The sequence below is a fragment of the Podarcis cretensis genome, assembly GCF_951804945.1.
Source record: "Podarcis cretensis genome assembly, chromosome: 8".
Classification (NCBI taxonomy): Eukaryota; Metazoa; Chordata; class Lepidosauria; order Squamata; family Lacertidae; genus Podarcis; species Podarcis cretensis.
Genome location: NC_137177.1, coordinates 86,097,015 through 86,119,464, shown reverse-complemented (window position 1 = coordinate 86,119,464; position 22,450 = coordinate 86,097,015). Strand labels below are relative to the sequence as shown.

Below are 22,450 nucleotides of genomic sequence, written 5' to 3'. Positions count from 1 at the left end.
CAAAGTCCTTTAAAAATGATCAGTTAATGTACAAGAGGCAAGGGGAGAGATGCAGGACCTGTTATGGAAGCTTCTATGCCTTCTAAAAAGAGGCCAGCAATTGTCTGGTTGATTTCTGCGTCGCTTCTTCATTTTGAAAAGAGACCGCAGAGGTGGGCAGAAAGCAGGCTTGCAAACTAGCGAGCTGTGAGGAAAGAAGGTTTGATCACCACAGAAGAGTGAGACTGGCCGATGACACCGAGACAGAGAGTCTTTGCCCATGCAGCCCAGCTGTCATGGCCCCAAAGAATCCTTGGAGGCAAAGTCCACCAATGAGGCATCCTAGGAGGAGATGGATCCACCCCCTGGTCCATCCCATGTGGAGCCCATATCTCATCCCCCGAACCCCAGGGGGACATACTGTTGGTCCACAGACTTCTTGGGGGATTAGGGAGGCCCTTAGGAGACCACCCAACAGCTTGACCACCCAGGCAGCATTTTTTCATCTCCGCCAAGCTAAGCAGTTGGCTCCTTATCTCTCTCGCCCTGACCTAGCCACTGTGATCCACGCGACGGTCACCTCCAGACTGGATTATTGTAACTCGCTCTACGTGGGGCTACCCTTGAGACTGACCCAGAAACTCCAGCGGGTGCAGAATGCCGCGGCGAGACTCCTTATGGGGTCTTCGCTGCGAGATCACATTCATCCAGTACTATACCAGCTGCACTGGCTCCCGGTGGAGTACAGGATCAGGTTTAAGGTGCTGGTTTTAACCTTTAAAGCCCTATACGGCCTAGGACCCTCGTACTTACGGGACCGCCTCTCCTGGTATGTCCCACAGAGGAACTTACGGTCTGCAAATAAAAACATCTTGAAGATCCCAGGCCACAGAGAGGTTAGGCTGGCCTCAACTAGAGCCAGGGCCTTTTCGGTCGCGGCTCCAATCTGGTGGAACGCTCTGTCACAAGAGACCAGGGCCCTGCAGGACTTGACATCTTTCCGCAGGGCCTGCAAAACAGAGCTGTTCCACCAGACCTTTGGTCAGGGCGCAGCCTGACCCCCCTCCCCTGGCAATCTGCACAGAATTTTGCTTATTGGTTGCCATAAATTTGATTTTAATTAATTTTTATAATGAAATGTTTTTAGAATCGTTGGATTATTTTGATTGTTGTTAGCCGCCCTGAGCCCAGCTTCAGCTGGGGAGGGCGGGATATAAATAAAATTTATTTATAATTTATTTATTTATTGAAGAAGCTAGTTGCTACAGAGGAAGGCGTGATCACTATGACTAATCACATTCATGGGGCATGATGGTGATGATGATGATGATATTGATGATGATGCTAATACCCCACCTTTTTCCCAAACAAGGACTCAAGGTGGCTTACAGATAAAATAGAAGTGGCTAAAAACATAAGGGGGAAAACAATTCAAAAGCAGTTAAACACAAATAATTAAGTGTGTGTGTGTGTATTAAAACATGCAGATAATTACAATACAAATATCACAGCACCATCCCTTTCCTTAAAAGCAGTCAGTTCCTAAAAGCCTCTTGGAATAAGAAAGTCTTCATCTGCCAGCGGAAGGACAACAAGGAGGAGCCAGTCTGGACCAGCCACCAAGCATACCTAGCCCAGGCTTTGAAGCTCTGCCTGTTGCTTCAGGATACTGCTGCGACAACTTGTAGGATCTGCCTCAGCAGCGGGATCACTAACCCTGGTTCTGAAACTCACAGCTAGGTCCCTCTCCAAGGTGCTGATCTTGCCACCTTCACTTTCTTCTCTGCCTAGAATTCTGGAACTACTGGAATCCTCCTAACTTGGGCCAACACCTGTCAGGTGTTGGGCCAACACCTCTGTGGGGAGGGGCTGTCATAGAGATGGCCCTCTCCTGGGTCCCCGACACCCCAAGCTGCTGAGGGTGATGGAATTACCCTAGGAAAACCCTGTGGGGAAGGAGGTGGTCTTTCTGATACTTGCATCCAACATTAGTTATGCTCAGAGTAGATCCATTGAAATGAATGGACCTGACTAACCGCACAGTTGTAACTGTGCCTGTTTGGAAGTAAGCCTTATACAGTTCAATGGGACTTACTCCCTGGTAAATGGGATTTAGGACTGCAGGCTCTCTTAGGTGGGTATATTTATAAAAAATAAAGAAAACTTGCTCATAGGGTAGCAGATCTAGTGAGACTCCAACCAACCACTGTCTTAATTTGCTTAGAGACCTAAATTTGCATCTATTAGCATACACATTTTTATGCAAATTTTTGCCATGGCTTTGTACCCCTAGCCTATGAAGTACCTAGCAATCCCCTTGTTTCGCAAGACATTGTCAAAATGCGTTTTATTTTCTTCTTCATCCACCTGCATTATATATGTGTGTGTGTGTATGTTTTCCTAGAAGCCCTACAGAGTCAATACTTTATTACCCAAAAGGCTGACTTGAACAGAGAAGGGTAAAGTCACCCCCCACTACCACCATACCTTTTTTCTGGTTGATGCAAAAACTGTTTCCAGAATAAATTGGGGGTTGCAAGTAATGTTCAACAGCACCTCCTCGTGGCCGGACGTCAAATAGGTGATCTAGATAGCAAGGCTTGTTTCAAAGACCGACTGAGTTTGGTCTCTTCCTGCGAACGTTCCATCGAATGCAGTCAAATTAAATTAGCCGTTAGTGGTCTCAGGTCATAGCAAGCATGGCTTTAAAGTACTATTTTGTTACATATGTTTCCGGCTTTGCTGGAAAAGTTCCACAGAGAGGGAGAAAGGTATAAATAAGAGTGGTGTCTTACAGAGAGAGACTGTGCCATCTCAGGATGATTCATTTATTTGAAAGAGATTCCCCAGCGAGCATTAATATAAAGTATCAGGGGAAAGTTTGTCCCAGCTTTGATGCAGTCCCACCCCAGTTGCCTCTGGGAAGTCAGCAAGCAGTACAGTGGTACCTCAGGTTAAGTACTTAATTCGTTCCACAGGTCTGTTCTTAACCTGAAACTGTTCTTAACCTGAAGCACCACTTTAGCTAATGGGGCCTCCTGCTGCTGCCGCGCCGCCGGAGCACGATTTCTGTTCTCATCCTGAAGCAAAGTTTTTAACCTGAAGCACTATTTCTGGGTTAGCAGAGTCTGTAACCTGATGCGTATGTAACCCGAAGCGTATGTAACCCAAGGTACCACTGTATTCGAGCACAAGAACCCTCTCCCCGCCTGTAATTCCCAGCAGCTGGGATTCAGGATCCTAAGGGAAGACTGGATCACTAGAGAAGAAGCCGGTTTAATGGGTCCAGAGTCATAGAAACACAGGCAGCTGCCTGGTACAAAGTCAGCTTGTGGGTCCGTCTAGCTCAGTCTTGCCAACACTGGCTGGCAGTGGCGTTGAGGGATTTCAGGCGGGGGGACATTCCTAGCCCTACCTCGAGATGGTAGGGAATGAACCTGCGACCTTCTGCGTGCAAAGCAGATGCGCTGCCATTCAGCTAAAATCTGTGGCGACCCAGACCCACAACTCCTCCCCACCTGCCCCTCTTTCTTATACCGCTCTTTGATATTGAATTGAAATACTTTATTGTCACTTGAGGGATGCGGGTGGCGCTGTGGGTTAAACCACAGAGCCTAGGTCTTGCCGATCAGAATGTGGCAGTTTGAATCCCCACGACGGGGTGAGCTCACGTTGCTCAGTCCCAGCTCCTGCCAACCTAGCAGTTCAAAAGCACGTCAAAGTGCAAGTAGATAAATAGGTACCGCTCCAGCGGGAAGGTAAACGGCATTTCTGTGCACTGTTCTGGTTCGCCAGAAGCGGCTTAGTCATGCTGGCCACATGACCCGGAAGCTGTAAGCCGGCTCCCTCGGCCAGTAAAGCGAGATGAGTGCCACAACCCCAGAGTCGGCCACGACTGGACCTAATGGTCAGGGGTCCTTTTTATTGTCACTTGTACAACTTGTATACAGTGAGATTACTCGAGCACCCCCCACTCAGCTCTCTTAGTCTTAATTCCCCTCGTTTACACACCCACCAAACCCAGAAGTCAGTTGCCCTGTTGTTATCTTTTCATTCAGCAGCCTAACAGCTCACGGATAGAAGCTGTTCTTTACCCTGTTGGTGCGATGAATCATGCTTCTATATCTTCTGCCCAAGGGCAGGAGATCAAGAAAGTGCCGGCCAGGGTGTGAATCCCTGAGAATTTTCCTCACTCTCCTGAGGCAACGTTCTCCCGCTATTCCATCCAGCGGATTCACGGGACAGCCCATAATATCTTGTGCTGTATTCACAGAGTCATGGGCATTGTTCAAACCTAAGAATAGTCTTGCTGGATTAGATCAAAAGCTCACCTGGTTTAGCACCCGTCTCCCAGCATCAGCTGGCCAGGTGCCTCTGGGAAACCTCCCCTGTAGTTTGTTAGGAAGACTGTGACAACAACCAAACTACGTTTTATTGGGGTTCGTCCTCCATGTCTTCAGTACCTTGGAATAAGGAAGCTTTCATTTAGCTTTCTTGGCTGATAGCTACTGATAGATTTCTCCCCTTCCATGAATTTCTCTAATCTCCTCATAAAGTATCTAACCAGAGGATATCCTCTGGGTTTTTGTTTTTTAAATTAAAACTTAAAGCATCACCAATGGGCACCATCATATAGCCTGATCCAGATCATTGCTAGAAGTCTGAGGCATGGGCCCCAAATCTTCTCTTTTTATTTTTTAGGGTGGGTAATGAATTCAGAGGAAATTGAATTGTGGGGGGTGATCTGACTTACTGGGTAGGGGGAAATAAATTATAGAAATACATTGAAGCTGACTATATCTAGAGATGATTTAAGAGTAATGAAGGGGGATAACTGGAGGGGAATTGAATTGATTCGCAGCAGGACCTGTTGGGAAATGAACTGGGGGGTAAATGAATTAATCAGGAGCTGATTTCAGGTGATCTGGGGGCAGAGTACAAATTCATTCATTTTAAAATTATCTGGGGTGACTAGGGTGGGGAATTAGTTGGATTGCCTTCTGCAATATTTAAATTCCAAGTTTTGCATATGCAAAATTGACGAACATTTGTGCCTTTTGGTCCTATGCCTGGAAACTTTCATGTATTCATCAGGGCCCCTGCCTAGGTGTGCCTGTGTTTAAGAATTTAATATCCCTCCAGGGTAGTGGTTGCCCCCCACATCTTTGGGCAACAAAGTCCATTCATTCATTCTTTAATATTTGTTGGAATTACTTCTTTTGCTAGTGCTGAACCCATGGTCAATAGACTTTGATGCATGACTCCAAGTTCAAATATTTGTGCATGTGAGAGAGAGAGATTTTCTCTCCATATCACTCAGGACAGTATCATCATCCACCAGCCTACACCATGTGATGTTGCCTTATGCCCTCCATCTTTCCCAACATCAGGGTCTTCAGGGTCTTTTCCAGGGAGTCTTCTCTTCTCATGAGGTGGCCAAAGTCTTGGAGCCTCAGCTTCACGATCTGTCCTTCCAGTGAGCATTCAGGGCTGATTTCCTTCAGAATGGATAGGTTTGATCTTCTTGCAGTCTGTGGGTCTCTCAAGGGTCTCCTCCAGCACCAGAATTCAAAAGCATCAATTCTTCAGCGATCAGCCTTCTTTATCGTCCAGCTCTCACTTCCATACATCACTACTGGGAAAACCAGGGCTTTAACTATACGGACCTTTGTTGGCAAGGTGATGTCTCTGCTTTTTAAGATGCTGTCTAGGTTTGTCTACCCTGTATTATCTCTTCCACCTGCCAGTGGCTCTCCAAGAACAGAGGCTACTAGACAGTGTTCATGGCTTGTCCATGTTTCCAGTCCTTAAACACGTGAGAATGTGGGGTGCAAAGCCCCCTTTAATCCTCTTAATTAGAGAAGAGTTCTGATGGTCTTCCTGTGTTGTGATTTTGCTGTCCTGTGTAGTCTTGCTTAAAAAAAAGGTAAAGGTACCCCTGCCCGTACGGGCCAGTCTTGACAGACTCTGGGGTTGTGCGCCCATCTCACTTAAGAGGCCAGGGGCCAGCGCTGTCCGGAGACACTTCCGGGTCACGTGGCCAGCGTGACATCGCTGCTCTGGCCAGAGCCAGAGCCAGAGCCGCACACGGAAACGCCGTTTACCTTCCCGCTGGTAAGCGGTCCCTATTTATCTACTTGCACCCGGAGGTGCTTTCGAACTGCTAGGTTGGCAGGCGCTGGGACCGAGCAGCGGGAGCGCACCCCGCCGCAGGGATTCGAACCGCCGACCTTTCGATCGGCAAGCCCTAGGCGCTGAGGCTTTAACCCACAGCGCCACCTGCGTCCCCGTAGTCTTGCTTACTGATGGATTTATAGCATTTCATTATACTCTGCTATACATATTTCCGCTGCTTACAGTTTGTTTGTTTGTTTGTTTGTTTGTTTGTTTGTTTTTGGAGGGGGGCTAAGGCCCCCCAAATTGTTGTGCAAATAAATTGCAGTAGTAGCTGTGATAGTCATGAAGGCTTTGGGGAACCTCCATGTGCAGAGCCAGTATACCACAGAATACCAGTTGCTGGAGAGCAAAACAGCAGGAAAGGACTATTGCCTTCAAGCCCTGCCTGGGGGGCTTCTTGTAGGATTTGACCACGGTGGGAAGCAAGTTGCTGGACTTTATATACCTTTGACCAGATCCAGAGCTGTTTTTGCATCCTCGCCTCCCCAGTCCCAGCTGCTGCCTGAGATCCTTTTCGCTGGGCCTCTAAGCACCGTTATTCTGCCACCTTTGCTAGCACCCTGGCAGCAAAATAAAAGGAGAGCGTACACACAAAGTCTAAGGTTGCGTGGTGTGAACGCCATTGGATTCTCATCAGCTCACACCCTGAAGCATGAGGTTTAATTGCCCATATCGTTATCTTAGCTTGCATAGCTGCAAATGTTATTAACAGCCATAAAGTTATCCAGTCCTTTATTCCACCCTCCCTGCTTCAAACCCAGCTACGCTCGACGTCTCTCGCTGATGATCCACCACAGCTGGGTGTCCTACAGGTGGATCATAAGACAGGCAAAAGACGCTGGTGCCCCTTTTATTGGCTCGGGATTTATTGCCTTCCAGTTTCCTGGAGTTTCTCTGAGCTGCAAAAGTGTGATACGCTAAGAAGGGGACACCCTCTTCTGCAGGGTGAGACGGAAGAACTTTCAGATGGTAAGAGATCTGTTGACAGTGGAACAGACTCCCTCAGAAAGGTGGCGAGCTCTCCTTCATTTGAGCTTTTTAAACAGAGGTTGGATGGCCATCTGTCAGTTGAGGCCACTATAGGGCCGGCAGAACTTCAGCTCGTGTTGTTTGCTAGCTGGAGTGAAATTTGCCTCCACCTGCTACACAGCCAAGGAAGGTTTCCTTTTTGGATAGCCTGGGCTTTTAAAAACTTTCAAGGAGTAAATTGTTTCACTGGGTATCAGCTTCTATTTTTATTGTTAATACAATTAATTTTTCACTGCTTTCTAAACCACTATCTCAAGGCGATCTGCACATAAAAGAATTTAAAACGGTTGAAAACACAAAAACAACAAATAGATTTAAAACAAGACAAAAGCCCTTACAAGTGGTTTGCCAAGACCCTTTTATCTGGCTGGGAAACCCTATTTCCAGAAAGTGCAGATGGCAGGTGCCTGTCATATCTCAACAGGGGTGCTGTTCCACAGAACAGGGGCAGCCACACTAAAGGCCGTGCTCCAAGTTACTGCAGGGAAAAGGATGAGTGTCTCTCTGTGTGTAGAAACCTCCACATTTCCTTGGCCGAAATATAATCACCTGTACACAGATAAGAGTCTCAGCCGTTGCCTGGCCCTATCCACCACTGGAATGTGGCCCCCAAAAGATTTGCTCATGAGGGAATATGGCTGAAAGAGATTTCTCATTCCTGGTGGAAACTTTCCAAGGCCAGGAATGTTTTTTATTTCCATAAAAATGCGCACCCTGTTCTTTCCATCCCGAAAGGGGTTGCTTATAAAAGTCTCTTGCAAAAGCATAAGAACAAGTTCTAAAAAAATAAGAACCATCCATTGTTAAATACACAGTGACCAGCGTGATAGCGGTATCGCAGGAAAAGAAGCCAAGACTAACAACCCAATAAATCAAATTAAGCAGAATCAAAAGCTTGCTTAACAGGAAAGAAAGAAATATCTCCAGTTTCTGGCAGCACACAAATAAAGAATAAGATATCGTGACCTCCTAGGGCAGGGAGTTCCACAGATGGGGTCCGAACATCACAAGGAAAGCTCCCTCACACATTGGCACCAAGCATTCCTCAGACAGCAGTGGCAAATGGAGGAAATGGGAAACAGCTGAAAGGATGGGTAGATTCATATAGGAGGAGGCGGTCCTTCAAGGAGCTTCAAGCTTGGAAAAGGTCAAAACCGGCACTTCGAATTACACTCAGAAACAGGCTGGCAGGTGGAGTCATTTTACAGGGCGAATTGCTTCTCTGGAACATTATGATAAGGGTGGCAGCATCCAGAACTGGGCCTTCGGAAAGTGATGCCCAAGGTGGAAGGGAACAAATGCGGCTGGCCCTATCATTAGGCAAAGTGTAGCGGTGGCCTCAGGTGGCAGATGTTGGGTATCAATGAAAGGACACCAAATAGTTGTTTAATTTATTATTATTGCATTTTGACAGAGCCAGGGAGAAGAAGAGGTGCTTGTAGGGTTTTCTTCCTTGAGTACCAAAATAGTTTGTCGCCTCGGGTACTCACTATTCCATCTCAGGCAGCAAAATGTTCTTATCTGGGTAGAGAAAATATTTGCCTGCAATGTCTTCTTGTCATCATGTTTTTGTGTCTCTGGGTGAGAGAGAATATCGTTAGTTATTAGTGACGCAGTCTCTGGAGTGATTTCACCTAGGCTTACATCTGAACAGTGTTGTATAAACCCAGGGCAAATATACTGTTTGCCCTCTGAGTGAGGACAGGAGTCCACTTTAAATAAAAAATAAATAAGTGATGCTGCCACTGTAAGATGGCATCCCCATAACCTGTTTTCCCCCTCTATAACTTGTGGCGTGGGTGGCGCTGTGGGTTAAACCACAGAGCCTAGGACTTGCCGATCAGAAGGTCGGTGGTTTGAATCCCCGCGACGGGGTGAGCTCCCGCTGCTCGGTCCCTGCTCCTGCCAACCTAGAAGTTCGAAAGCACGTCAAAGTGCAAGTAGATAAATAGGTACCGCTCCAGCAGGAAAGTAAACAGTGTTTCCGTGCGCTGCTCTGGTTCGCCAGAAGCGGCTTAGTCATGCTGGCCACATGACGCGGAAGCTGTACGCCGGCTCCCTCCGCCAATAAAGCGAGATGAGCGCCACAACCCCAGAGTCGGCCACGACTGGTCCTAATGGTCAGGGGTCCCTTTACCTTTACCTTTAACTTGTGGCAAAATCAACCATGTTCCCCAATGCCATTTCCCTTTGCATTTCCCCTACTTCAAGCAGCCGGTGATGTGGAGTAAAAACAAACACAAAGGGGGTGGGTATCCATGTTCTGTCATAAAATAGTGGTCAGGAGGAGGTCCCCTTCAGGAAAACCGGTTGCCTCTTCTGCCATCATCCCTCAACGTCACCCCCTTGTAGGTTTGCCATACATCCAGAGCCTCCAGGACATATCCAGAATATTGCGGTCGGTGTCCGGGTGTGAATTGTCTAAACAATGACTTTTGGGATGGGGGAGCTTTTCTGTCTGGATTTTTACCTTCAGACAATGAGGGATCCCGTGGCAAGCAACACCTCCGTGTCACCATTCACAAGAACAGTCCAAAATAGCTGCCTTTGATTTTCTCCTGCCTGTTATTATGCTGGCCCTTGTTCTTATTGTCATAACTGAGGGCTGGTTTTCTTGCTGCCTTCACCTGCCATATTAGCAAGAAAAACTCACTTGGTCCCATCTCTTCCTAGTCTCCCTAATTTTTGACCCTAGAAATCCCGATTCCTCGTCTCGTTCCACCCCTCCTCCTCCCCGCTCAAACGAAAACAAAAATAGGGAAAGGAAGAAACAAGAGTCTAGTACAATGGGAGCCATTTTCTTGAACTTATTAAAAAAGATCCAGACTTGTAAATTAATTTGTTCGTGTTGTACAATGGCAGTGCAGATGGACTCATTAGCATGCACACAACAAATAATTATAGATGAATTTTTTAGCTGGCCTTCCTAATGGGCTTGCTGGGTTAATTATGTCAATGTATAATTACATCGGCCCTGGGAGGCATAATGGAGCTCTCCCGCTGAGCAGATGCCGGCTAATGATGGCGGCTTGCTGACGGAAAGGAGGAGGCCTGTTTGGAATGCACCTGCTTACCTCTGCAGAAACCGCCATTGTCTGCGCCCGCAATGGCCTGAGTAAACAGGCATTATTGGCAGAACGTGCTGTTGGACAGTAACTCCGGCAGGCGTGCAGTGGCAAACAGGAGCAGGATGGAAAATCCTTTAAGCCTAGGCTGCAAGAGACTCTGTCACTTAGATCGGCTCTCCAGTTCGCAAGTCCGGCAATATTTGGTTGTTTTTTTTAATAACTTTTTTATTCAAAATTAAAACAAAACGTATTATCCTTATTTCCCCCACCCCCATTTTTCCTCCCTCCCTCCCCCTCCCTCCCCCCACCCCCCGACTTCCCTCAGTTCCAGTCTTTGATTTCTCAAAAAATACTGTTTTCTGCATGTTACACAGTTTGATAGATCCTCAAACTATTTAGCTGATTATTATCAATAAAAAGTTTGTGAATGTTTATTCAAAACCAGCCAAGGAGTCCAGTTCACTTTGTTGCGTCTTCAAATACTTTGTAAAGGGTTCCCATTCATCTTTAAAGTCACAGTTATCCTTGTCCCGTAGCTTGTATGTCAGTTTTGCCAGTTCTGCATAGTCCATCAATTTTTCTCGCCACGATTCTTTAGTTGGGGTTTCTTTAGTCTTCCATCCTTGTGCTATTAAAACTCTCACAGCCGTTGTCACATACATGAAGATGTTTTTCAGCTTTTTTGGCAGATCTTTCCCTACAATCCCTAATAAAAATGCTTCAGGTTTTTTAACAAATGTTAAATGGAACATTTTCTTCAATTCGTTGTATACCACTTCCCAAATTACCTTACAATCCCACCACGTATGATAAAATGTCCCCTCCTTTTCCTTACACTTCCAACATATATTTGAACTAGTTTTGTACATTTTCCCTAATTGCACTGGTGTTATGTACCATCTGTACAATGCAATATTGGTGAGGACTGCAAGATCTGGGCTTCTGGGGTTGCCGTTCTTTGTTAGGGGGCATGAACCAGCCATTGGTTCTTCTACCTTTTCTTCATTGCTTGCCCTCATGGCATTGTGTGTTGCTTGGTCCCAGGCAGCTGCTATAAATTCAGGGCTGTGGGTGCACTAGAGTTCCTTCAGGAAGCTGGCAACACTCTGGGTTCAAAACCCAGCTTCTGGCCTTTTATGGGCTGCAAAGACAATGCTTAGAAGTGAGGTGGGTAATGCCGGCTGAAACCTGGATGTACCTGGGCAAATTCCACAAGCTTCTAGTCTTGCTTAGATCCTCCTCTCCTCTCCAACCACCCTGTTGAGGTTGAATACGAATGTATACACACAGAGAGACATGTGCTAAGGCATTTTTATCCCTCATACTTTCGGCCTGATCTTCATTTGCATTGGCATGAGTTACGGTCGTTTATGACTTGTTACGCGAACTGTTTTGCATCTTGATTCCCTTTTAAGAGCAATGATTTAAATACAAGGAAGTAGCTGGAGAGGCGGCGGGGATCCCCTGTGTGCCAGAGCTCGGTGTTGCTAAAGAACAGCTGCAGGGATGCTGGCTGCTCTCCAGAGCGTGGGGCGTGCGCATTCAGCAGTGCGCACGGTGCTTCCGTGCGTTGAGGAATGGTTGCCTGAGCACCATTCCTCCCCTGGGAAGTGTGGGGCCAGCTGAACCTCCCTGCACATTTGCAACCGGCTTGGTGGGCATTTCTGAGGACAGTAGTTTTCAAGCTGTGTTCGGAAGACTCCCTGGAGCCTAACTCTCTGGGGCTTTTCTTCAGGAAAATTACTGTTAATGTTGCAACAGTGCCCCTGGAGGAGAGTTGGTTCATCTCTGCAATGTAGGGAGGGTGCATGTTCTGGGACACCTCCTCTTGATCAAACAACATAGAAAGCAGAAAAATTGATTGTGGGCAGTGGGGGGAGAATAACATGATTGAATGTTTGTTGTTGTTTAGTCGTGTCCGACTCTTCGTGACCCCATGGACCAGAGCACACCAGGCACTCCTGTCTTCCACTGCCTCCCGCAGTTTGGTCAAACTCATGTTGGCCGCTTCGAGAACACTGTCCAACCATCTCGTCCTCTGTCGTCCCCTTCTCCTTGTGCCCTCAATCTTTCCCAACACCAGGGTCTTTTCCAGGGAGTCTTCTCTTCTCATGAGGTGGCCAAAGTCTTGGAGCCTCAGCTTCAGGATCTGTCCTTCCAGTGAGCACTCAGGGCTGATTTCCTTCAGAATGGATCGGTTGGATCTTCTTGCAGGCCAATGGACTCTCAAGAGTCTCCTCCAGCACCACAATTCAAAAGCATCAATTCTTTGGCGATCAGCCTTCTTTATGGTCTAGCTTTCACTTCCATACATCACTACTGGGAAAACCATGGTTTTCAGTATACAGACCTTTGTTGGCAAGGTGATGTCTCTGCTTTGAATGCTACCTCCACCCATATCCCCACACTTTGAAAAGTAGCTCAAACCTTCTTCCACGACATTTTTGTTTTCTCCTTGCGGGAAATCTTTGAGTGGGAGAGGAAGGGTTCAGCTCTGTGAGCCCCACTTGCATTCCAGATCTGGAATGGAGTTGACCCCTTTGTTTCTGGTACTGTCATAACTTAAGCTTTAATTCACACGAAGTGGCCGTGAGCAAAAGAGGCAGATTTGTAGAATGTGTGCCCTTGAGATGATAAACAGGAAGCTTTGAGACGTTTGAGGTCTCTGTGGCAAGTGCTTGGGCTTCATCAGAACGCATGGGGGGCACCCCCCCAAAAAAATAATATTATTATTATTTAAAAAGGCAGAATGATTGGCAATGTTGCATTAAGTCTGCCGTGGCATTTTAAAGTCCACAGGGAAAGTGGTAAGCAGATAAAACTATTGTTGTTTTAAAGTGTGCCCTGATCATGCCCTCCACTGCCTCGCAACCTTCTGCTTCTTACTCTGTGGCTGTTACTCTGTGGGTTTTTTAAATGGTTGCTAAATTGTTTGCCCAAAGACCTCCTTAGGGTGTAAATCTCATTGTGCCATCAGCTGTGCCACACTAACTAGGCTGCAGCAGCCCACCGGTGTACCTGCCTGCCCTGGGTCTGAAAGCCATCGTTTGAATTTCCCACAATGCCTCAGGGTGCTGCTACACCCAAGGGGATTGTGGGAGATTTAAAATGGAAGCTCACAGCCTCCCATTGTTGCCTGTAGGTTAAGTCCCACCAAGAAGGGGGATTTTTCCAAGGCTCTCTTCAGATGTGGAGCTGGCCCCAGAAATGAGGAGGGGGGAATTCAGAGACTGGCGCCATCTTGCCTTGCCAGAGTGGCCTCCTCGATGGGTTGACTTTGTGGGTGCTGGTACTACCTCTGTTCATCTTCTGCCCTTTGTCTAGATCCTGTACCGGCCCTCGAGACGGCGCGGAGCCTTGAAGACCGGCGCCAGCAGCTGCACTGCCTTGGTCCTGAAAACCCACCTTTGAAGGAGCTGAACAGGCTGCGGAAGAAGAACTCGGAGCTCCTTTGTGCAAAAGGTACCAGGTCCAACAAGCCCCTTATGATTCAAGCAAAGCCATTTGTACCAAGCTGCAGAATGGAGTGAGGACAAGGGCCTGTGCAACTGATGCAGATACATGGGATGCAGGGGAAAGCCATGGAATTTAGCCCCCTGGAATCCCAGCTCTCATTTAGTGGGAAACAGCCAAGTTTCCAGTCCTTATGCTTGCGATTACAGTCATACCTCTTGTTACATTTGCTTCAGGTTACATCTTTTCAGGTCGCATCCCGCAGTGACCCGGAAGTACTGGAAAGGGTTACTTCCGGGTTCCGCTGCTCACACATGCGCAGACACGCAAAATGACGTCGTGCTCATGCGCAGAAGTGGCAAATTGCAGCGTGTGCAGACGTGGGTTGCGTTCCTTTCAGGTTGTGAACGGGGCTCTGGAACGGATCCTGTTCGCAACCAAAGGTACCACTGTATATGCTTGAAAGTGTACAGCTGTGGGAGCTGATTGTCTGGTGCCTTCAGTGCCCAGTGTCCTAGTCTCTTTAGTTTTTCTTTTTATTGTCTGCTTGTACACACACACACACCAGTCCCACACACATTTATATGGTCCAAATAGTAAACACTTTATTCCTACAAGAAGGGCATATAACACCTGTGCTCAGAGACCCACACTGGTTGCCAATTTCGACTACAACTCCCATCAGCCTTAGCTGAGAAGTCTCACTTAGAAGGCTGCCAATCTGACGGTTCTACAGGCTCTTTTTGCATGAGTATGGAGAGTTTCCGAATGGCCCGTTTTGTGCTTTCGTGTTGTGCATAAAGAACGCAGAGTTCTGCTGCTCTTGAGGCACAAATTCTGTTTTTAATTAACTTGTTTTTTTTAGTGTGGCTTGCATGGCAGTCTGCGGCAGGTGGGAGCAAACTTCCCAGGGGGTGTTAGGGGGCTAAATGCAAGCTTCTGTCCCCTCCTCAGGCCAGAGGACTTTTTGCCTCTGTAAATTATGAACGTTAATAGCCGGTGCTGCCAAGCAGCGGGAAAGGAGACTCCATCCCCGTCATTTGCACACGAAGCTGCAGGAAGCGCAGAGAGAATGTGCCCCCATTTGGGCCTGGCATGAGCAGAGTCTTCTCTCGCTCTGCCCATCAGCCTTGCCTTGCTGAAGGAGGCCATTAGCAGAGACAACCAAGCCAGGAAGCTGCTCACTTTGGCAAGAAGCAGGGCTGCTCTCAGACCCCTGTTTCCCCTGCTGGGACTCCAAATTGCAATTGATACCGTGGTCTCTGAAGGCTTCTCCGCTGCTTCCCGCCCTTCCCTATTGTGCTAATGGGTCTGGTTTTTACACCCCCAGAGGAACGAGAAGGTACCCCTCCGGTCGGCCTGGCTGCTTCGGAGGGGCCCAGGCTTGCCAGCATCAACAGCAAAGCACTCCTTGCGGAAAACTCGCCCCACAGAAATGAAGCCGAGAAGCAAAAGTACGTGAGTAGTTTTTTGTGGTTTTTTTGGTGGCAGGGAGTGGGTGCTGACATCTGAAGAAAGAAAGATTACTGCATTGCGCTCTGTGTGGGGCTCCCCTTGCCCTTGATCTGGAAGCTGCCGTTGGTGCAGAACGCTGCAGCACAATTGCTAACCGGAGTGGGACCCCCAACAGCATACATACAAGGCCAAGGTGTTGCTATTGTCCCAAGCCCTTAACAACTTGGGATGAGTTCACCTGAGAGATCACTTTACCCCATAAATGCCCACTGAACTACTTCGGTTGGCAGAACTGGCCCTGCTACAGGTGCCGTATAATACTTGTTCCACGTCTGTAAGAACTCGATATTTTAGTCTGGCAGTACCCAAACTTTGGAACTTCCTTCTATTGACATCAGTCAGGTACCCTGGCTGTACTCTTTTCGGCCCCTCCTAAAGTCATATTTGTTTAGGCAAGCCTACCCCAGATATATGGGATGCAGGTGGCGCTGTGGGTTAAACCACAGAGCCTAGGGCTTGCCGATCAGAAGGTCAGCGGTTTGAACCCCCGCAACGGGGTGAGCTCCCGTTGCTCAGTCCCAGCTCTTGCCCACCTAGCAGTTTGAAAGCATCTCAAAGTGCAAGTAGATAAATAGGTACCGCTCCAGTGGGAAGGTAAACTGCGTTTCCGTGTGCTGCTCTGGTTCGCCAGAAGCGGCTTAGTCGTGCTGGCCACATGACCCGGAAAAACTGTCTGTGGACCAATGCCAGCTCCCTCGGCCAGTAAAGCGAGATGACCGCAGAGTCGTGAGGGGTACCTTTACCTTTACCCCAGACACGTAGAATGCTGACATGTGTTTTAATTTGGTTTTAGCTTATCGCTTATTTTAATTATTATTTGAATGTTTAAATACATTTTTTTCTGACCATTTTATTGCTTTATTCTTTTTGCAAACTGCTTTGAAGTTTGTTTGTTTGTTTGTTTTCCACAATCAAACCTGGCATAAATTCTATGAAATAAATTGATTCTCCTCTTCCAAGAGATAGAGATCAAACACACGTTTCAGAATCAGGACTTGGGAGGAGAGGAGAGTCGAGGAGAGGGATCCATAAACCTTGGCATGCTACTCCTTTCCTTTTCGTGGAGAAAATAACCTTGCATGCATGCACACCCTCCCCCTGCAAGTCCTTTGTGCATACCAGAGGGGCTTCCGAGGAGGGGAGGGGTCTTGTGCCACTCTGTGTGGTGCTTTTTGTAGAATGTGGAACGGTGGGGGGGGGGCCACCACAGATGATGCTGATGATAATAATATTTATTTATTTATTTATTTATTTATTTATTTATTTATTTATACATACCCCGCCCATCTGGCTGGGTTTCCCAGCCACTCTGGACGGCTTCCAACCAAGTACAGTGGTGCCTCGCAAGACGAAATTAATCCGTTCCGCGAGTCTCTTCGTCTTGCGGTTTTTTCATCTTGCGAAGCAAGCCCATTAGCGGCTTAGCGGCTATTAGCGGCTTAGCGGCTATTAACGGCTTAGCGGCTTTAAGAAAAAGGAAACAAACTCGCAAGAACTCGCAAGACGTTTTCGTCTTGCAAAGCAAGCCCATAGGGAAATTCGTCTTGCGAAGCACCTCAAAAAACGGAAAACCCTTTCGTCTAGCGAGTTTTTCGTCTTGCGAGGCATTCGTCTTGCGGGGCACCACTGTATTAAAAACAATACAGCATCAAACATTAAAAACCTCCCTAAACAGGGCCGCCTTCAGTTGTCTTTTAAAAGTAAAATAGTTGCTTATTGCCTTGACATCTGCTGGGAGGGCGTTCCACAGGGCGGGTGCCACTACCGAGAAGGCCCTCTGCCTGGTTCCCTATAACCTCACTTCTCGCAGCAAGGGAACCACCAGAAGGCCTTCGGTGCTGGACCTCAGTGTCCGGGCTGAACGATGGGAGTGGAGACGCTCCTTCAGGTATACTGGGCCGAGGCCGTTTAGGGCTTTAAGGGTCAGCACCAACACTTTGAATTGTGCTTGGAAACGTACTGGGGAAGAGGCTGGTCGCCTCTCCAAGTTCCTCCCTTGGCAACCTGGCAAGAGGATTTGTGCAGCCCCTCCCACTCAACCCATCGCATTTATTGGTAAAACACAAGATTTTCCCCCTGTGCATTTTTAACACAAATGCCCCTCTTTGCTGGAATCAGTAACGAGGGGAGAAATTATTAGAAAAATCTGGAATCCATTCATGCAGGAATTTAAAACACACTCTGGCTGTAATCCACACAAAATGTGTGGTTAAAAACAGCATCGAGCTGTTTTTGCAAAAGTGCCCAGCTGCTCTTTCTAAAGGAATTAGGTCTCTTTATGACTCGGGATGCAGAGTCCAGGATCTCCCCATTCACATTTTTGTTGCTTTTTCAGGACTTCTCCTGACTGATGTTTTACTTTCTGCAACACATTCCTAGCACAGCTAATAGCGCATTAGAGGCCAATTCATTCTCCTTCAGCTTGTTCTGCGATGCTGCCCAGAGGGTCTGTAGCACAACGAAAGCAGGACAAAAATTAAGCAGAGCATTCATGTTTTTAAAAGTTTTCAGCAGGAAGTTGATGCGCATGGATCAGAAGGGAAGCAGTTTGGCTGCCCCAGAACCTTTGCAGGCTCAAAACAAATTTGAAAATGGGTTCGCGTATAACCTCCCCAATAGCATCAAGAGCACAAGCCACCACAAATGTGCAATAAAAACAACGACCTGGAGCCCTCCTCAGTCAGCCCGTCTCTTACCCCAGTTCAAACTTGCTGGCTGACAGGAGAGGTGGCAATTTTATTCCGGGCTGGGATTCGACTGCCTTATTAGCTCAAGAGCGGCCAGTTGACATTTGTCTCATTCCAGGGGGCTGCAGGAAGCACAGATCACTTTGGCCGCTCGGCTGGGGGAAGCAGAAGAGAAGATCAAAGTGCTCCATTCAGGTAGCTCTTTCGTGACCAGAATGCTCCTGAGGCTTCCTCTAGCTTCGTGTATAGTGGTACCTCGGGTTACATACGCTTCAGGTTACAGATTCTGCTAACCCAGAAATAGTACCTCGGGTTAAGAACTTTGCTTCAGGATAAGAACAGAAATCGCACGACGGCAGCGGGAGGCCCCATTAGCTAAAGTGGTGCTTCAGGTTAAGAACAGTTTCAGGTTAAGAACGGACCTCCGGAACGAATTAAGTACTTAACCCGAGGTACCACTGTATAACCCTCTGTGGATTCGTGCATCTGTGAGGCTCAGCACCTTTTAACTGAAGGCAGTTTTCTTTTTCCAACCGTAGGCTTTCTAATTGTCTCCTTTTGTTTCAAATGACTTCAGAGATTTCCTCTTGCTGCCTCTAATTTATTTGTTTATTATGACATTTATAGCCTCCCCCCAATATTTACCGTATTTTTTGCTCTATAGGACGCACCCAACCATAGGACGCACCTTGTTTTAGAGGGGGAGAACAAGAAAAAAATTTCTCCCCCTCTCTGCTCCTTCCATTTCTCCTCCCGCTTGGCTGAAGGGGCGCTGCGCAGCTCTCCCTCTCTGCTGAAGCCAGGAGAGTCTTGCTCTCCCGGCTTCAGCAAAAGGAACCTGAAGCCTCCGGAGCGCAGCGGGAACTCGCACTGCGCTCCGAAGGCTTCAGGCGGCTATCCCTGAAGCCTGGAGAGCAAGAGGGGTCAGTGCGCACCAACCCTTCTCACTCTCCAGGCTTCAGCAAAAGCAACGCGAAGCCAAGGAGCACGGAGGGAGCTCTCCCTCTGCGCTTCGGAGGCTTCACGTTGCTATCGCTGAAGCCAAGGAGCCTGCATTCGCTCCATAGGATGCACACACATTTCCCCTTACTTTTTGGAGGGGAAAAACTGTGTCCTGTAGAGCGAAAAATACAGTACTTGTGCTGATCCCAGGGGGAAGGTTACCGTAGGCGTAGTCAAAGTCTGGTCCTTGGTCACTAGCCTGGAATCAGTCCACACGGAGCGGGGCGAGGTCCGAAACAGGAAGCCGGGCGGGGACAGGAGCACTGGAGAGTCAGGTCTGGGTCCGGGCAGGAACAGGAACTCAACAACGACGTTGCTCCCACAACCTGGGACCGGGCCGACTGGCCTTTATCTGTTCTGAGGCCAGGGGTGGTCCCGGCCCCCAGGAGACCCGCCTCTCTTGGCCTTAAGGCAAGCACTCCTCCTGGGAGCAACCAGTTCCCGTTGCCTCTCTGCCCTGAGTCTCTGCAGTTCAGGAGAGGCTAAAGGGTTACTGGGCCCAGGGAGAGACTCACCTGCAGGCACTGAGTCCTCAACCACCTCTGGAGCCAGAGTGGGATCACCTGGTGCCTGCTCCGGAGGCTCCGACACAGGTGCAGGCGCTTCAGCATCAAGGCCCTGCCCCAGTTCAGCCGGCCCTGGAGGCGGGGACTCCTGTGCAGGCTGGGATTCCTCTGGTTCAGCCTCTGAATCGGAATCCCAGGCCATCACAGTACTCCATATATCTCAAGATGGTGTATGTGGTATCCAATTCTGTGAGGTAGGTTAGGCTGAGATGTGACTGGCCCTAAGCCTGCCTTTGAAGCCTCATTTCCCAGGTCCTGGTCCAATACTCTACTACCCCAGGTGTTTCTACCTAGGGCACAGTCCCACCTCTCTCTTCCCTTCCCTTCCAATCCTTCATTAGATCACCCACTGCTTCTAAACGACCCTTTTGCATAGTCCTACTCCCAATTAAAACAAAGGCCTTGTTCCTCCTTACAGGTATCAGCCTGGGTCTCTGGGTTGTACCACTTCAGATTTCTCCAAACGAAACAGAACAAATCCTCCTTGCTGCACACAGAAGGTGTTACGTACTGAAGTTCTCACCCTGGGCCAGCAGGGGGATACTGTAGATAGTTCAGGTCCACATATGCAAATAAGGGATCGAAAGTGACATTCAGTGATTGGATAGTTACAGAAAGTTGTTACAGTTACATTGTACTGGAGCTCTATATAAGCAGGCTGACTGAACCCTTCAGTTCAGTTCTGTCCTGGCCTGGGAATAAACAAGAGCTGTTTGAAGAATCGCTGTGTCGTCTGATATGTTCACCCACAACTTAACAGAAAGCTAGCTTGGAACCTCAGTAGCTAGCTTTCTAGGTGCAGGGAGGTCTTTTATATGTAGAAACAGGTAGATCATATGCTGTCTTAAGTGGTACTGTCTTGACAAAGGTTTATCATCTCAGTGGAACAAGACCTAAGTCTAAATCTACTTATATTCAGCAGCATGCATTCCGTCCCAACTTTTTGTTTCGCTGCTTTCTCGTGCCTTGCCCACCATCTCCCAGGTGTCTTTATATATATATGTTTTCTACAGTAAGAGCAACAAATTACTCCCAAAGCAGCTTCCAGATGGGGTTCATCAAAGTACAGATTAAAGTATAATGCAAAGAATTAAACCTTTTTTAAAAAGGGGGGGGGCATTCAAAACAAGTGTATCTGGGGCATCCATTGCACTTGATCAAAAAGCTACAGTCAGTGCAGAATGCTGCAGCACGATTGCTGGCAGGAGCGAGGCCCTGTCAGAATACAAAACCTGAGGACAGAGATCTGCACTGGTTGCCCGTTTGCTACCAGGCCAATTATGAGTATGTAAAGCCCATAACAACTTGGGACCAGTTTACCTGCGAGATCGTCTTACCCACTCATCCACTTCAGTCTGCAGGAGTAGCCTGGTTCCCAGAGCCACATAATGCCCATTCTGCATTTCTAAGAACCCAAATGTTTTAGCCTGGCAGCACCTACACTTTGCAACTCCCTGCCTATTGTCACCAGGCAGGCTCCTTCGCTGTACGGTATTACCTCGGGTTACATACGCTTCAGGTTACATACACTTCAGGTTGCAGACTCCGCTAACCCAGAAATAGTGCCTTGGGTTAAGAACTTTGCTTCAGGATGAGAACAGAAATTGTGCTCCAGCGGCGCGGCAGCAGCAGGAGGCCCCATTAGCTAAAGTGGTGATTCAGGTTAAGAACAGTTTCAGGTTAAGAACGGACCTCCGGAACGAATTAAGTACTTAACCCGAGGTACCACTGTACTCTTTTTGGCCCCTGCTCAAAACATTTTTGTTTAGGAAAGCTGATCCAGGTTTGCAGAATGTTTTTACACGTATTTTAATCTGTTTTTCGTTTGTTTCTGATTTTAATTATTATTTTCTGAATGTTTAAAATAGCTGTGGTTAACTGTTTTTTTATTTACAATTTCCTTGCTGCTGCTGCTGCTGCTTTTTTAAACCGTTTTCAGGTTTTTTTCTCACAATCAAGCGGTATATAAATTTATGAAAATAAATAAATAAAATAGGTTAAATGACAGCATTGTAAGCTCAAGACAGGGGTATTTCATTTTGCTGCTAATACTCTGCAAAGCACCAGGTGATGTTTGTTTGCCTTTTATCGATAGATAACGGGGCGGCTGCCCAGTTTAAATCAAGCATTAGGCTATTACATCAGCCAGTTAAACCTGCAACAAATTTCATATTGATGGGGGGCATGGCTAAAGAAAAAAGCTGGCTGCAACTGATGGGAGTTGTAGTTCAAAACATTTGGGTGGGCACCAGGTTAGCAACATCTGTCCTAGTATTTTGCTAAAATCTCCTTCCCCATGATGCTCGGCACATCCTAATGCTACTGCAGAGTAATATTCTTGAAAAAGGCTTTGGGTCATATCTCTCTCTTGCTGTCCAGAGCAAATATGATCTATCAGATTCCAGTGGAAGGGTGTTTTTGACCCTCTGCTTCTGTTGTGTCCCCCCCCCCCCGCCCCTTGCTAATCAGCACTGAAGGCAACCCAGACAGAGCTGGTCGACTTGCGGTGTAAATACGATGAAGAGGCAGCTTCAAAGTAAGTCCCTCTCATTTATTTAGTCGTTTATTTGCATTAACGCATTTCTCGGCTGCTATTCCACATAAAGAGGTCCAAAGTGTGGGAATGTTCAGGGATGCAGGAGAGGATATATTGTCTGATTATATCCTTATCCAACTTGTGTTAACAAGTTTCCCAATTTCAGCAGAGTAAAACATTCCCCTTTATTTTAAGTTTGCAACGGCAGCATTTGCTCAGGCTCGCTAAAGCCTCTATAATAACTATTCTGGACGACACAGTCTTTTACAAAAGTATAAAAAGAGTTTACTCACATTCTGTTCACAATCAGATCCCAGAAGGCAGACTTTAGCTTAATGAAGTAACATACACTTGGAATCTATCTTTTAAGAAGACAGTCCCTTCCAGCCAAGAGAGCATCTTTCACTCAGTAGATGTTGTTTCTTCGATGCATGTGGT

General features: G+C 47.5%; 1 protein-coding gene across 1 annotated transcript in view; it reads left to right on the top strand.

Annotated features, from left to right (window-relative positions):
• The window catches only part of CUX2 (cut like homeobox 2), a 265,234-nt gene that overhangs the window by 204,109 nt on the left and 38,675 nt on the right, over nt 1–22,450 (top strand). Inside the window, exons 5-8 of the mRNA XM_079987653.1 lie at nt 13,578–13,715; nt 15,037–15,160; nt 18,027–18,103; nt 21,946–22,012. Coding sequence (XP_079843779.1) covers nt 13,578–13,715; nt 15,037–15,160; nt 18,027–18,103; nt 21,946–22,012 — 406 coding nt within the window. The remainder of the gene's footprint in view (nt 1–13,577; nt 13,716–15,036; nt 15,161–18,026; nt 18,104–21,945; nt 22,013–22,450) is intronic.